The 17,206-nt window shown below is 38.3% G+C and overlaps 1 protein-coding gene across 16 annotated transcripts in view; it reads left to right on the top strand.

Annotated features, from left to right (window-relative positions):
• caska (calcium/calmodulin-dependent serine protein kinase a) overlaps positions 1–17,206 on the top strand; it is a 196,313-nt gene that overhangs the window by 97,910 nt on the left and 81,197 nt on the right. For all 16 annotated transcript variants that reach the window (XM_016251265.1, XM_016251266.1, XM_016251273.1 and 13 more), the window contains exon 2: positions 5,345–5,457. In XM_016251265.1, coding sequence (XP_016106751.1) covers positions 5,345–5,457 — 113 coding nt within the window. The remainder of the gene's footprint in view (positions 1–5,344; positions 5,458–17,206) is intronic.

Raw genomic sequence — 17,206 nt, 5'->3', positions numbered from 1 at the left:
GGAAACCTTTGCAGGTGTTTTGAGTTGATTAGCTGATTGGTATGTCACCATATTCTAATTTGTTGAGATAGTGAATTGGTGGGCTTTTGTTAAATGTGAGCCAAAATCATCACAATTAAAAGAACTGTGTGCATTGAATTTATTTAATGCACGAGTTTCACAATTTGAGTTGAATTACTGAAATAAATGAACTTTTCCACGACTTTCTAATTTATTGAGATGGACCTGTATATATATATATATATATACATACAGTGGTGTGAAAAAGTGTTGGCCCCCTTCCTGATTTCTTATTTTTTTGCATGTTTGTCACACTTTAATGTTTCATCTAACAAATTTAAATATTAGTAAAAGATGTCAGTTTAACACGTTAAAAATATTTAACGCAATTAACGCAGGGGCAGGGCTAGGGTTGGCCACCCCATTCACAACTGCTTCTGTCACTTTTTCTCTTGACGAGAAGTGTATTTATTCAGTCGCAGAATGACTGTGGTCGTTCAAACGGTACTGTGCTCGAAGCACGTGCTCTTCAATTGCATGCACAAAGGTGTCGGCGCGCTGTCGCCTGCATCCTTTCATATCAAAGAGCGAAATAAACTACATGCATGCAATGCCGTGGTCAGTTAAATCATGAAGTTACCAAAAAGGCGATTAAAGCTGCCTTAAAACTGTGCATGCATGTAATATATTTTATATGAGTCACATTTAAGAACATGTCTCTGAAATGGTTTTCAAAACTGTCCTGGAGCAGCCCAGCACTGTCTCACTCATCTAACACACCCGATTTAACTCGTCAGCTCGTGTTTATTTTAGCACTTCAGTCAGTGAATACGCAGCCTGCAAAACACTAAAATAAATATCAAAGAAATAATAGCGTTAAACAAGAAAGTAGCCTAAATAAGAAAGTTAAATACACCCTGTCTACAGGACGCGAGCTGTGCAGCGCGACAAAATACTATAAAACTCATTATAATCAGTGATGCTACATTGGATGCTGCACAACATGACAAATCCCCGACAGTAAACTGCCGCGTTCTATTATGAGGTACTGACACAGAGTTCAAATGTCCTGTGTAGACACTAGACAGACTCAACCTGTTGCGACGCGACGGTGTCGCGTCCGGTGTAGACATGACACGGTTCACTGTTCCGCTACTGTTATTATTACTGTTATTACACTTGTATACAAAACTTCGTATTATGCTTGTTATAGAGTGTGTGACGTCACGTGCACTACCGCCGGTGGCAAGCGACCGTCACAGCCCTAAAATACTATGGTAGTCAATGGGAACTGAAACTGTTTTGTTACCAATATTATTTAAAATATCTTATTTTGTGTTTCACAGAAGAAAGAAATGAGGGTCATTTATGAGGGCGAGTAAATGATGACAGAATTTAAATTTTTTTACTGTCCCTTTAAGTGTATAAAATGCTATTTTTTTCTTAATAATTTTCTTGGAGAAGCTCCTTAAAATAGATTTAGTTAATTAATTAAGTGGTAATGATTTTCAACCAGCTTTGTATTGTTGCGACATATGCCGTATAAAGTAAATAAAGAATGTGTATTACTTGTTACCTGCACCAAGATTGTCTTTATTAGAGCTACTTAAAGCAGAATTTAGATTGGTTGTCATTGCTAATTCTGTTACTTCCCTGTTTAATACTGTAAAGCTGCTTGGAAACAACCGCTGTCATATAAAACGCTATATAAGTAAAGGTGAATAGACATGACCAAGATATCTCCATTTATTTGTCAGCAGAAGTCCACCGAATTACATAGCCCAGGTCTTTTGTGAAAACTACAGATCGTATGTCCGCATTTTTGTACCCCTGCTCATGGATAGTCTGATTGAACCCAGTGAATTATGGATGTTGAAGTTTTCCTACCTTGTTTATACCGCAGGAGTTTTTTTCCTGTTTTTTTTAAATGCATTTTCTACTGCATAGTAGGGCTGGGCAAAAAATCGAATGCGATTTTCATGCAAATCTCGTCAGTAAAGTGGTGATTAGTAGTAAATCTCTAGCACGTGCTTTCAGATGGAGCGGCATTTACTACACAGAGACGTAGATCACTGACAAGCTACACAAAATCGCGTTCTAAATTGGCAATGAATCGCCTGCGATTTTGAACACGATTTTTATGGCTGTCAAGAAGAGCCTCTAGAAACCGTTTGTTGAGCATTGAAACATATGGTTGTTCAGATCTTTGTTGGAAAGAAAATTTAGAGACTGGACCAGCAAGATATTCCTCAGTCAGCATTATTTTCCCCCCACAAAAGGAACAGTCAGTTTGTTTAACCTGTCAGTGGACGTCAAACTCCACCGCAACTCCTTCAGGACTCTCAACAGTTCAGATAAATGCATACCGTCTGATGCCTTGAATAAACAGCACAGTGCATCTGAATGTTTTTTTGCATTTGTGGTTGGTGTTAATACATAACGTCATTTATGTAATGTCTAGGGAATGTTTATGCCAAAAACAACATGAGGACCATGACAGATTGAGTAGATAAAGCCCATTCAGATGTTATGGCGCTTCTGAGTGTCATGTATCCACAGTTCCAGTAGTTTAGCATGGCCGAGTCCAGCTCTGAGCCACGCGTGGCTGCACCTCGGCTCTCTGCCAGTAAGCAGCTTTGCGCTTCACGCCATCTGCTCCAGCAGTTTGTGTTGGGGAAAACACAGCCCCTCTCGCACCCGTATTAGCAAGATACAGTGATAATAATAAGCTCTCAACCACCTCTTCAATTTGCATTCTTCTCCAGTTTGCCGGCATTGCAATTTTATAGCTGAATCAGAATAGACTTGTTCTTGAAATGCAGATCTTTTTATTTATTAAGAAGTGTCTGCTTGTTTCTTGAAGGTCGGCAGACTGGTGTAAGTTGCAGAGGACATGAGATTAGATTTGGGTGCGTTTACATGCACAGACTCGTAAACCAATTATTCTTAATAATATGACAATAATATGACAACATGTAAGGTCATGTTAACACCTTAAAACCATGTTGTTTTATAATGTTAAGGTCATACAACACATTCTTTTTTTTTTCCCAGCCCCCTGGTTTTACTGATTTCTTGATGATGATGAAAATTATGATTTCTACGTCTCATGTAATGTGGGTTTTTATAATGAGCTGATTTTTGATTGAGGTTAATTCTCTTTATCTCTTGGTGGAGATTTATTGTTATAAATCCTTTATTGTTACTGTTATGGATGGTCTTGCTGGTGTTTCTTAAAAGCAATGAGCGACAAGACTGATGGTGCACCCATTCATCGTGACATGCCAGACAAGACCTTTTAACCTTGTGGCTTATTGCTTTAGTAAATCTCACCAAATGCTCTGCTTAAAAACTCAATTACTCATGACTTGTAGGACAAAACTCCCCAGCAGTCTGTGTGTTTGTGCGCTTTTTAAATTTTAATTGTGTAAGTATGAGTGAATGAGAGAGGCTTGATCTGTGTACTTGGCTAGAGCTGTGTATGTGATTTGCATGGCTCTGTCTGAAAAATACTGCCTTCTGTCCTATGCTGGCAGCATAGATAAATACTTTTTTAAATGTTTTAATTTTTTATATTTACACTACTGTCCAAATGTTTGGGGTCACGATATTTTTTAAAGAAATTTAAGTTTTATTCAGCAAGGATGCATTAAATTGTCCTAAAGTGACAGTAAATACTTTTTTCAGCCTTCAGTTATAGGCACAATCTAGCACTGCTGCTCTCCAAACACTCCTCCCTTAAACTCTGTCCTCCACACGTTCACTGCACCTGCAGTTCATTAACAGTTCAGCCAGAGAACTCTGATGACAGGAAGACAGCAGCCAGCCTGAAAGTGTTCTCTGTGGAGCACTGACCTAGGAACTGTACAGAGAGAAGTTCTGACAACACATATTTTATAAAGTCTGTCTATTTTTATGTCTGGAAATCTGTGGGTCACAGTGAACTGGGTCGTCTGTAATGAAATATAAATTGTGTACCTGAGGAGGAGGGTGAGAAATTCTTACCGACTCGCTGGATGTAATTTAGGGAATAAATGTCAAGTTTAAAAATGTGGCCACGTTGAGCTTAAAGTATGTAAATATCACACCAGCTCATTTTCACTCACTGTAGATATATATATATATATATATTTATTTATTTTTTTCCTCTACAAGAAAAGAGATTATCTGATCTGTCAAGCTTGAAGCTAAATCCTAAGAATAGTTAAATTTGGATAAAGTTATATTAATTTGTGTCTGATTTATTTTATTTGCTTACTATGAGAATTAAAATGTTCCTCTGTTTAATGTTTCATTTACTCAGATAAATTGATTATGTCCGTGTCCGTTTTTTTTTTAATGACTGATCGACTGACTGCACATCATCTTTACCTATAGGACAGAAACACAAACAGATCTGTTGACATCAACCCATTGCACACAAACAAGCAAAACTTGCTCCAGAGGTCTCTGCTGCCATCTTTCTTCAGGCCTGCAGAAACACTCAGAGCTCACGCTGAGAAGGGTTAAAGGCTTTGGGAAATCAGATCACAGTTCTTCACGGAAAGCCAGTCTCTCCCCAGCCTCTACTCCCCGCTGTTCCTCAAACACTCAGTCCACACAGAACATTCTTATCTTTCTCATTGCTGATGTGAGCATTCCTTCATTCCTAGAAAGAGGCCAGGCTTTTTACTTCAGCCGCTGATACTCAGCTTGGGGCTGTCGAGCAACGTACTGCTCTAATGATATTGTTGAAACGGAAAATCTCACTTCCCCCCAAAAACGTTTCCATATGAGGTGTAATTGTATGAATGACTTGTTGGGTACTTGTTCTTGCTACGTATTACTATCAGGTTTTTTTTTTTATTTTTTTTTTATGAATTATGGCTGTGTAAAGATTAAATTCATGGGTCAATATAACAACAATAGCTAAATTTTTTGAGAGCAGAGGAAACAAAGGCAATGTTGAGGCCGACTAAATGAAAAATTGTTCATGCAGGAAGGTTAAGGCATGTGTGTTATTATGTTTGATTGTGGTTTTTGTTCTGTTGGGAAAGATCTGTATTTTTACTGACAATAATAGTTATTTGCCCACTCGTAGAAGAGGTTGTTCATTGCTGCTGGCCTCTGTATAAAGAGACTGAATAATCAACCAAAATTTGAACTTTTTAGGGATCATAATCATGATTTCTAAACTGGCTACCTGTATATTTCATTTTTAATTTTGAGTAAATGTATAAAATAAGTGTTTATTTCAACAATTTAAAGATTTTAACATCTCATTTACTATAATTTAATTGCAACATAGCCTATCTTTATCCCAGCATGTGCGGGACTCTAATTTACCTGTTTGTTTCCTTTCCAGGGGGCCGTTTAGTGTGGTGCGAAGATGCATCAACAGGGAGACGGGCCAGCAGTTTGCTGTGAAGATTGTGGATGTGGCCAAATTCACCTCCAGCCCTGGCCTCAGCACAGAAGGTAAAACACTCGTTTTCCTCTTTAGGTGACGATTGTGAGAAGAATTCATCAGCTGTGACCTTTCCAGAGCTCAGAATACATATTCAGTGTTATCTCATGAATAAGCACTGAATTCTTTACATAGAGCTGGAAATGAACCAAACAGAATCTCTGGGTTTGTGTTGATTTAATCAACCATTCTCTAATCAGGACCTTTGGAGAGGAAAACCTGTATGTCTTCACCACCAACTCACCTCCTAAACATCTGCGGTTTCAGTAACTAATACAGCTGTCCAAAATGTACTGTGGAATTAGCATTGCTTTGTTGATGTGAAAATATAAGAAGTGCTGCTTGGCTGTTACATATATACAAAATACAGAGAGTGGACAGCATGTGTGTTTTGCTGAGATTGTGGATAGGCCTGCTATAATTACATTATAATGGGATAGAGTAACCTTGAAGACCTGACTTATTGTGCTCTTGTGTGATCACAGATTTCATGGCACCTTACATGGCACCTTAGGGAGGTTTTAACACTTGAGTGTTTTTCAATGTGTGAGTCTTGCTCTGAGTGTGTGTTGCTTTAGATGTTTCTCAAAGCATCTACGCAACAGGACTGTTTTTTTAAACAACAGATAATGATGCAGATTATTCTTTTTATTATTTGATGACACTGAAGCCTGGAGTAATGGATGCTGAAAATTCAGTTTTGGCATTTTTTTATTTTTTTATTTATATATTGTTTTTTGCTATTTTTATTTATATGTATATATTTTGGGGTATGGGGTGCCATGCTGAGTTAGTGCTAGTTCCACTAGTCGACTCAAAATAACTGTGTGTAAAGGGTGTCACACCTGAGAACTGTTTTTCCCCCCCTGAAATGTCATCCTCTTCTGTTTAGATCGTATTGACTGATTAAGAGTTGACTAAACGATTGCCTCTCGCTCTCATTTTCCTGTCACATTTCAGCTTCCTGTGTTGGCAACAGATCAATGTGAAGCTTGTCTAAATGACAGGAGTAGTACACAAACATAAATATAATGAATCAAGATGGCCTTAATGAAGTAACCTTTACCCTCTTAATGTTTGTGGTATGTGTTTGTGTGTAAGATTTTGCAAAAACAACTAGTGGACCTTAGCTTAGTCAGCTAACAAGACTGACCGATATGCTCGGTGTGTGCAGTACTGAGGTTGGAGTCTACAAGTCTCCCTTGAGAAAGACAGATTCACTGTACTTCCTCTGTCTCAGTGAGGGTGTGTGTAAGCATGGAAACATAGCTGAACAGTTTCGGCGTGAATTCTCTGAAGACTTTATCTAAATTTCTTTGGGTGGGATGTTAAGTACGCATGCATGTGTGAAAGATCTTTGCCCAGGGCTTTGTGTTATCTCAGTCCACTGCTAAACCTCTGTCTTATCTCTCCTGAGTTTCACAGTCTCTGCAAACACTCTGCCCACCTCCCATCTGTCTTCCTCCTATGTGGGAGAGAACACACTCATGCTGGTATTTCAGAATCTACTGTAAAACTCATGAGACTCAGTGATTAAAATGCTACAGTAACTTTAACTTTTGTCACTGTGTTACCTTTCAAATGTCTATTGCTCTCTGAGTTCAGGATAGAAGCAACTCAATGAACTTTGCTTCCTTGTAGTTTATTTGTGGTTTACGAGGACTCTCCATAGGCGTAATGGTTTTTATACTGTATACATTTTATATTCTCTCCCCTTACCTTAAACCTGCCACTCACACAAAACTACTGGCAATTTTTTTTTTTTTTTAAATACAGTTTAGTCTGTTTTTTAAAGGGGTCATATGATGCGATTTCAATTTTTCCTTTCTCTTTGGAGTGTTACAAGCTCTTGGTGCATAAAGAAGATCTGTAAAGTTGCAAAGACTAAAGTCTCAAATCCAAAGAGATATTCTTTATAAAAGTTAAGAGTCAACCGCGCCTACCTAAAACGGCTCATTCTAACACGCCCCCACATGTCTACGTCACGATGTGGGAAGATTTGCATAACGCCGCCCAAATGTTCACGCAAAGAAAGAAGGCGTAACTTTTATTCTCGCTGTAGTATTGTTGTTGCCGCCGCCGCCATGTCGTGAAGGCGCTGTGTTTCATTGTGAAAGCGAAACTACTTTGTTTGGTCGTCCAAAAGAGGACGATATCCGCTTCGTCATGCCTGGAGCTGATCCGTACTGGTCGCTGAGGAAATACATCAACTTCGCGCTGTGAATCGCCGGATCGGCTTTCAACGTGGACGAAGCGGAGTCCAGCTCGGGGTTGTCGGACGCTCCTTCGTTGAATCCGCCTCTGCTCACACAAGCCAACCTCCAGCTGATCCGTACTGGTCGCTGATCTAGGCCTCCGGCCTCCGCTCACTCAAGGCCGCGGGGTGTGACGCTGTTTCATTGTGAAAGCAAAACTACTTTGTTTGGCCTTCCAAAAGTGGACACGACTAGAAATCGGTGGTTAAGTTGTATTTACAACACTGTTCCAGAACAGTTTAACCCAAATATTCAGATGTGTCCAGCAAGGTTATTTTCGTAAACAGAAATAAAATAAAAACGTCAAAATAATTGAAAAACTAAAACGAAACTAAACTAACAATAGTTACTGAAAAACGAACTGAAATAAAATAATAATTATCAAAAATAAATAATAATTTTCGTAATCATTATGTGCTCACCCCTTGGCGGAAATATACAAGGTGTGTGGAGGTTTAGGGAAATAGCCTACCTGTAATGGCGCATCACGCACATGGGGTTATCTGACGGAGAGACGCTAAGCATTTTAAAGCCTGCACGGGTCCTGTTTGGTAAACGTGCACCAGCAGTACCAGCGAGTCGCGACCCGAACCGCACTCGCATTAAATCTATTACATCAGGTAAGCAAGATTATTTATTTTATCATGTAACACAAGCAATCAAACCAACATTAGGCATTCTAAGTTGGTGCTTTGAAGAAAAACAGACATGCAGTGCAACCTGATAATTAACAGGAAAAAAGATGAGAACGCGCATCCTTTCTGTAAACAACACAAAACTTTAGCCAATCATCTTCTGATCACTCTGCCAGGCTTTTGAACAAATGTGCATTGGCTAAATCACATCATACACACGCTTATAATTCTTCATAAATGAAAAGAACATTCAAATATAAGCCTATACTCTTAAATGCGATTGCCGTTATTATTGAATTTCATTAGTCCCAGTTTTGATTGATGCACGGCTGTTCACGGAAAAGTGAGCAAGACACCACAGTTACAATATCATGATTATGGTTAAATAAGAAAAGACATATAACCAAATCAGGCTACATTTATTTTCATACTAAATATCTCAACACACATCATTGGATATGACATTAAGCGCAACTTGTGTAGATTAATTTAGTAAAAAAAGGCTTGCCTGCTTTCTTTGGCGTGTATTTGTATACTTTTACTATCTAATCAATCTCAGCATGCGTTAATTTTGTGTCGCTATATCTTTGCCTCACTAAGGTTAAATTATGCCTATGTCTTTCTTTGGCCTGCGCTCTGGAAGTGATCTGTTAATTCTGCTGAACTTTAATTAAAACTGAAACTAAACTACATAAAAACTAAATAAAAATGCGTTCACAAAATAAAAACTAAACTAAAACTAACAAAAATATGAATGAAACTAATAAAAACTAAACTGAATTTTATGGCAAATTTGAAAACGATATTAAAATAAAACGAATTAAAAAATTCAAAGCTATAATAACCTTGGTGTCCAGCGCATTTTATGGAGGACTGTTTCCTGATCCTGGTAGAGTAGACTACAATGCCGGCTATTCTGACTCACAGACTGTAAGTATGTTTTTATATTTAAAGAATTTGCCACTGACGATTCAAACGCAAATTTTTTGGGCAGTGTAGAGTAGCACTTGTTGTTTGTCATTTCTCTGATCACAAATGCATACATGGTTTTATCTTTACACGGCGCGATGCAACGCAACGCGTAAAAAGACAGTATAAGTCATTATAATCCGTAATTATGTCCCCACTGGATGCAACAAATGCCTCGTTTATAATGGGTTTTAATGTTTTTGTCTCGTTGCTCCGGCCTGACAGGGCTTCACAGTATGGTAGGGGCATAACATTTCCGTCACACGCTTGAGGTATTCGGCCAATCACAGCGCACTGGATAGCTGGCCAATCAGAGCACACCTCGCTTTTCAGACCGATGAGCTTTATAAAAATCAACTCGTTTCAGAAAGTCGCTGCATAGAGGAGAAACAATAATGTACAGTATGTGGAAAATAATGTGTTTTTTGAACCTTAAACCACATAAACACATTTCATTACACAAAATAATGTTCTTTTTAGCAGCATCATACGACCCCTTTAAGCGATTTGGTTTACGGGGACGAAGGAAGTGTCCTCATAAACCATGTTTACATTGTAGTACCCATGAAATTATACACATTTGTGTCCTCAAAAACCATACCAGAAACCGTGCACACACCCTCGTCTCTAACATTACGAATTCTCTTGTGAACTTTGTAACAGAAGGTAATTCGTCTTTTCATACTAGAAGCAACAGCTCTGCACAATAACTGCCAATCAGAGCAATTGCTTAATTAACAACGAGTGACTTCAGACCACTGAGATTTTCATGTGGCTGAGGCTACCCATCACCATGTCCTGCCTTAATTTCATGTCACATATCACAGGCTGACACTTAGGTTTCCACATTTTGCACTTGTTTTTGATTGGTTAAAATATTCTATAAGAAAGGCAACATTTCCTAAAAATCTTCCATTCCGATGTTGGTCGCTTTTCATTGGAAACCTTGTCTTTTATTATCATTACAATTATTGCACCCAGATCTGTGGATTCTCAGCGTAATCTGAAAAATCAGCAGTCAGCGGTAATGAGCCTTGTAGACGAGTAACACTTCCCATAATTAAGTGACATTACTGACTCTTGCGCTGCTTGACACTTCAGCTAGAGATTCTGCTCTATGGCTTTTATTTTGAGATGCTGGGTATTTTTTCCACTTCTTACTCGTATTTCTTACATGACCTGTCTACAAAACACCTGTTTACATAACCTGGCATCCTTATTTGAAAAAAAAGTCTCATTTAAATATTTCTGCAGTCTTGAAGAAATGTAATGTATAAAGCTCTTTTTGCTTAATATTAAAATACTATATGGTGGTTTGTGGGTGTGGGGTTTTGTTGTTTGTTGGTTTTGTTGTTTCCCCTCTACTGTAGTATGAATAATAGGTGGTGAAAAGCAAAGAAGTGCCACTGGCATTTGTAGTACATGTACGTATCTGTGCATATTTGTAGTATCACCTGTATACATAAATCTGTATGAAACACTGTACTACTGTTGGCACATCCCAAAGCTGATAATTTTGTGTTGTCTAGACAACAGCTGGGGGAAACTACACCGTTGTCTGTGCCACTTTTGTGTTTGTAGCACCTTAAGGTCATCATGCCAGCTGCCAGCCATCTGTGACAAATCCTCTCAAAACTCTATAAAACCTATTCTGTGTTTAGGGTCTACAAATGCACACATTTTTGTTTGCGTTGAGTCCAGTGTTTTGTTATAGCCGCACTTAGGACATCGATACACTGGAGTACGGATGCTTTCATGTACCATTGTAGCACTTACCGTAAAGCACAACGCTAGGGAAAGCCCATAAGGGCCACTTAAATCAGATGAGACAGATTATCTGTTACTGATGGACAGAAATGAACGTAAAGATTATATTCAGTGTGGTTTTAGTTTCTGAAAGACAGATTGAGGTTTTCTTAAAAGCAGGGCTCAAGTGTGTATACGTTGAGAAGCATTTATGTACACAGTGGTTATTTATGACAGACCAATTTCGAAATTTGTTTGTTTCATAGGTTGATAAGGATGTTGATTCAGCTGGATGTTGATGGTGACTTTTTTCCTCATCTATTCAGATGTCTGTAATTTTACATTACTACTCAGATGTCTTAATAGAAGCTCATTGCTCAAGGTCAGCTTCCATATGTATTCAAAAGGATATAATGTAAATATAAAAAAAATATATTTTTGAATTCATTTATAATGTGTTATATTGTTATCATTTTTAATATTGCAATTTAGAGAAGAAAAAATAAATTTTTGTAGTTTATTGAACTATGATGTCACTTTGTAGGCCAAAACCCAGAAGCGAGTTAGCATTTTAGCACTTCCTGTTCCATCGTCCCAGAGTCAATGGGATTTTTGAATGGGAGTTTGCTTAAATCCCCTAAAATAAGGTCCATGGTTCACACAAGCTCAAGATACTTTCACGTTTTATTCTACGACATAAAACACACCAGTGGCACCCCACTCGTGATTGTTTTAAACGGTTACGTTTCTTAAAAAAGACGATTGCTAAGAAGTTGCTAAATGGGATTACAGGCTCTGTCGGAGACATTAAACATCATTACACCAAACATTTGATCAATTTACAGTATTTTGCAATTGTAGTATCATTTATAGTACAATTAATTGTAGAATAACCAATTAATAGTTTCCTGCATTTTATATTGTTGTTCGACAATGTTTTTTTGCTTTGCCCCGAAATGAGAAACAAGAATTTGGATGGAAGATGCTCGTTTTTTTTTTGCTTTCCTACTGATGTAACCCAGCAGAGACTCAGGTTCAGACCATAAACTCATGATTATTCCATGTAAACGCCACATTTACTGGCTTAGTCACGGTGAAAGTGAAACTTTTAATGATGCATAGTGCTTAAAGCCACGTTAAAATTAAATGTTTACGGCCACATGAAGCTGGTATAGATTGAGAATTTGCTAGCAAGGATAATAAAATAACATTTTGTGTACCCTCCCTAACAAAATGAAAGCTGAAATGTGGTACTTTATTCACTAAAATAAGTTTAATCTTACCATATCCAAAAACTCAATCACTCTGCTGTTATTAAATAGATTAAATGCACTAGAATTTTATTGAATAGTACGTGGAGATATGTTTTTAATTAGAATATCATGTTAATCAAGGATTTATTGACTTTTAAAGGTGACATATCATGACAATCTGACTTTTCTAGGTTGTAAGTGCTATAATCAGGTCCCCAGTGCATCGACCAACCAAGGAAACGTGAAAAAGATTAACCCAGTAAGTTTGTATTGGTAAGCCTTTTCCTGCAAGCGTCTAAGAAAACGAGCATGTCTGATTTCGTAATCTGTAAGTTTCCACCCACGGCACGGTCATTTTGATTTCGCAAGCGACAACGGTGTGCCAGTTCTAATGCCATGGCGAAAGTTTGAGCAGAACATGCTAACTATTCTGTCTTTGGCTGCACAGACGAGCATAGAACACTATTTAGAGTCCCTACCTCAGAGACAACAGAGCAGTGAATTTATTTATTGTATATTGCTGCTGCCACACAGATCTAAAATAAACATGCGATTTATTTCCCAGCAGTTTACCTTCACAGACATAACCGACTATTTTTGTAACTCGTGTGTGTTTTTAATGTAAACTTGTGTGTGAATGAGAACTTAGTTTAGTACTCACATGCTGTGACAGCCACTTTCTGTCCGTGTGCTTCAGATGTGTGCTCTCTGAAATCCGTATATCAGAAGTTTAAACTCATATGGTTTAAAACGCATGATTTCAGCGCGATAAACATGATAATCAGAACCAAAACAGATGTTTTTAGCAGCTCCGAGCTGTAATGGCACAGCTCTATTCTGGAAAAGGGGGCGGGGAACAGTAGCTCATTTGCATTTAAAGAAACAGGCCCGAATATGGATGGGCGCTTTTTATTTCACTTCTTTTGGACTGAAGCACTGCAACACCCACTGACTGCAATGATAGAGCTTGGGATAGCCAGGACAATTTTTAATATAACTCTGACTGGATTTGTCTGAAAGAAGAAAGTCATATACACCTAGGATACCTCGGGGGTGAGTAAAACACAGCCTAATTTACATTGAGTAAACTAACCCTTTAAATTCATCTACAGAGTAAATCCTTTTCACTGAACACGTTAAAAATTTGTTTGAAAAAGTTGTGGGAAGCATGATGGTGGTGACGTTGAAGGCGAACGACCATGGTGCTGTAGTTCGTTTATAGCCTAAGTTTAGCTTTTAAGCTCTGGTGCTTTTATTTAGGCTTTAAAATTCATAAAAGTTCTATTATTTTGTTAAGATTGTTTTGATTGAAAAAACTTGAAAGTTTCATGAACTATGGTTGAACACCGAGCTTATTTTTTTGCGATAATCCAAAAGCCTATGGAAAAATCCTATTGGCTTTTGTTGAGGGAACCAGTTTGATACTAACAGCCGATTGGCCTACAAAGTGATGTCATAATTCCCCCACTCTATTCCTTGAAAAAGAAAATCCATTCTTCAAAACACCAAGCTTTGTTACATCTTTGTCGAGTGCCCTGGACTGTTGGAGTCACTAATTCTTATTCTGTGTACTGCAGGACTAAATTAAATGTCTTTCACTCTCCAGCTCTCAGAATCATAGATAAAACCTCACATTTGAAAGTGGCAGCTAAACAACTCTCTCTGTAGGAATTCTGGCCCTTCAGTAACACTGTCATTCATGTTTTTTTTGCAGCAAATTCTTTGAGAAAGTGTGTGGTCTTCCAGAGGGCCACAATCAAACTTTAGTGGGGTCCTATTGATCTGGGGCGAAAAAGAAGAAATCTGTCCAGAATCGAAGGGAATGCCGCCTCCAAGAGGCAGAGAGATAGGCTCCTTTATTGTCTTCCCTGCAGGAGGCTCTAAAGTCTCCACCATAGCACACGCAAACAGCTGAATGTTAAATGGCATTATCATCATCATCACCACTGCAGAGCTCCAGCAGTGTCTTCTGCAACAAGGTTGTTTTGAGGTTACTGCTACCTTTTCGTTTAGCTACGCAATTTATTTAATGCTATTTATGGAAAAGAGAGTGTTTTGTGTATGTTTTTCAAAGCGACTCCATTCAAGATATTTACAGAGAGGAAAGCCTCCAAACAGCCTGTGGGAAATCCACAATTATAATTTAAAAGACCCTCCGTTGCTTTTCATGTTTGCTTCTCTGCAACGTTTGTATAAAGTCACCAAATCATGAAAAGATTCACTCAGAAAGCTGCAGACACAGAGGTTGTTAGCCTGGGTGAACTGTTTTTCTCTACGGATCAGATCAGTATGGTTTGTTTCAACCTCTTTTTCCCAAGATCTCAAAAAATGTCTCTCCAGAAGCATTTAGCAACTTTTCAAAAGTTGTTTCTTTTTTTCAAGACTATTGTTGGGGCAGCCTTGTTTTAGAGGACTTTCTTAGCTATACACAGACATGATTTCTTCAAGGTATTTTATGGTTGAAGTTAAAACCTATATATATATATACATATATACATATATACATATATTTTACATTAAGGCTGCACAATAAATCGCAATGAAATCGCAATCACGATTAGGCAAAAGCTGCGATTGTCATGTGCATCTTGTCAGTGAAGCACGATTTTGTGATCAGTTGTAAATCTCCATCCGAAGGCCAGAGGGCGCTCTCGCACTGAAACTCCAAATAGCATAGCAGAAGAAACCCAGGAAATCCCTATAGCAGTAGCTGAATAAACAGAAGATTTAACTGCTTTCATTGATTCAACGTGACTAATAAACACAAGACTACGGCAATATATGATTTATCTGAGTTCTTATTATATTATTATTATAATTTTCATTATAATAATGCAATGCTAATCGATATAGACTTTAATCACTGCTTAGAACACTGAAATATGTTGTGTGCCCTATTCTGTGTAAGAAGCCACATCAACTCTCAGAAGGATTTATTTCAAACACTCGACTGACGTTATGAAGTGAGTTTGGAGTAAAAACATGTTTTTAAATGTGGTATTTTCACATGCTTTCAGATGGAGCAGCATGTACTACACAGAGCCGTAGTTCACGGGGGAGCTACGTAAACAGAGGTCATTATCGCGAACGATTTCTTCGATTTCATAATCGCGCGATTATATTTGGGTTTTTATTTATAATTTTTTTGCGTAGCTTGTCAATGAACAAGTTAGTACGCTTGTGTTGAAACACTAAATACTCTTTGGAACATTCTCAAATCATGCTCATTCCCTCCACAAGTGTGTATGTATATTTATATATATACCACATAAGTGCATGACTGAAGCAGATATATCTGTAGTACTGGGTGCTAAAGCCATGCATCTGTAACCCGTGTCAGTGGTGGGGTGGACACCACTTCACTTGCGCTGTAATTATTACAACACTTAGAAGACAATTAGGCTGTTCAACAGCCTGCTGTAATCAGCCAACCTGCCACTAAAGAATGAGCGATAGAGCCAGAGGATACGACAGAGAAGGAAGGAACACTTCCTAGGCCTCTGCTGGTGATCATGCCATTTATTATACCTTAAAGATTAGGCCATATGTACCCACATCCTAACTGGTTTTTAATTGGATATTCTCATCTTAGCCTCTGTTTTGTTGTTGTTAGATTAGTACAGTATATTTTGATATTGTTTGCTGAGAGAAACATCTTGGCTCATGGGTTTTGTGATTTCAGAATCAGAATCAGAATCAGAATGAGTTTTATTGCCAGGTATGTTTACACATACGAGGAATTTGTTTTCATGACAGAAGCTCCACAGTGTAACAGAATGACAGTGACGGAACAAAAACACAGATAATAAAAAATAGAAAAATAGAACAAGTAAATAAGGAATAAAAATATACAAATCGACAATTGTATGTACAGGTATATTATGTGCAAATTGAAATGTAGACTGAGTGTGTGTGTTAGATAAATAAATGTATGAGTGAATAAATAGTGTGTGTTCCACAGTTATTGTCAAGTGTTCATGAGATGGATGGCCTGAGGGAAGAAACTGTTCCTGTGTCTGGCCGTTCTGGTGCTCAGAGCTCTGTAGCGTCGACCTCTGCACCTCAATAACTGTCTGGTTCAGCTCAGCTACCAAATCTGACCTCAGAAGACTTCAGAGGGTAGTCCAGACTGCTGAGCGAATCATTGGTACAACCCTTCCTTCTCTCCAAGAACTGTACTCATCCAGAGTGAGCAAAAGGGCTGGCAGAATCACTCTGGACCCCTCACATCCAGCACACTCCCTCTTTGAACTGTTGCCATCATCCTGTGTGGGGTGTCTTTTCAAACCTGCAGTAGAACTCGTTCAGATCGTCTGCCAGGTGTTGATTCTCCGCAGTGCTGGGGGATGGTGTCTTGTAATTGGTGATTTCTTTTAGACACTGGAAGAGAATTTAATCCTTATTTTGTCTGAATAAATCCTCTTTGCCACTCTGATCTCCTTTTCCAGTGTGTATTTAGCCTGTTTATACAAGACATTATCCCCCTTCCTGTGAGCATCTTCTTTGGCCTGACGGAGCTGTCTGAGTTTTGCAGTGAACCATGGTTTGTCGCTGTTGTAAGTTAAATGAGTCCTGGTAGGAATGCACATGTCTTCACAGAAACTGATATAAGATGTTACAGTCTCTGTGAGCTCGTCCAGATCGGTGGCAGCAGCTTCAAAGACGCTCCAATCAGTGAGGTCAAAACAAGCTTGTAAATCCTGCTCTGCTTCATTAGTCCATCTTTTTACAGTCCTTATTACAGGTTTAGCTGATTTCAGTTTCTGCCTGTAGGTCGGTATAAGATGAACCAAGCAGTGATCAGAGATTTTACGCAAAGTATAAAACTTTGACCCATAATTACATGTTTTGAGCTATCCAGTATATCTACTGTATATATGTTTTTTTTCTTTGTGATATGAA

The sequence above is a fragment of the Sinocyclocheilus grahami genome, unplaced genomic scaffold, assembly GCF_001515645.1.
Source record: "Sinocyclocheilus grahami isolate Dianchi unplaced genomic scaffold, SAMN03320097.WGS_v1.1 scaffold1036.1, whole genome shotgun sequence".
Classification (NCBI taxonomy): domain Eukaryota; kingdom Metazoa; phylum Chordata; class Actinopteri; order Cypriniformes; family Cyprinidae; genus Sinocyclocheilus; species Sinocyclocheilus grahami.
This window is presented reverse-complemented; position numbering and strand designations above follow the sequence as displayed.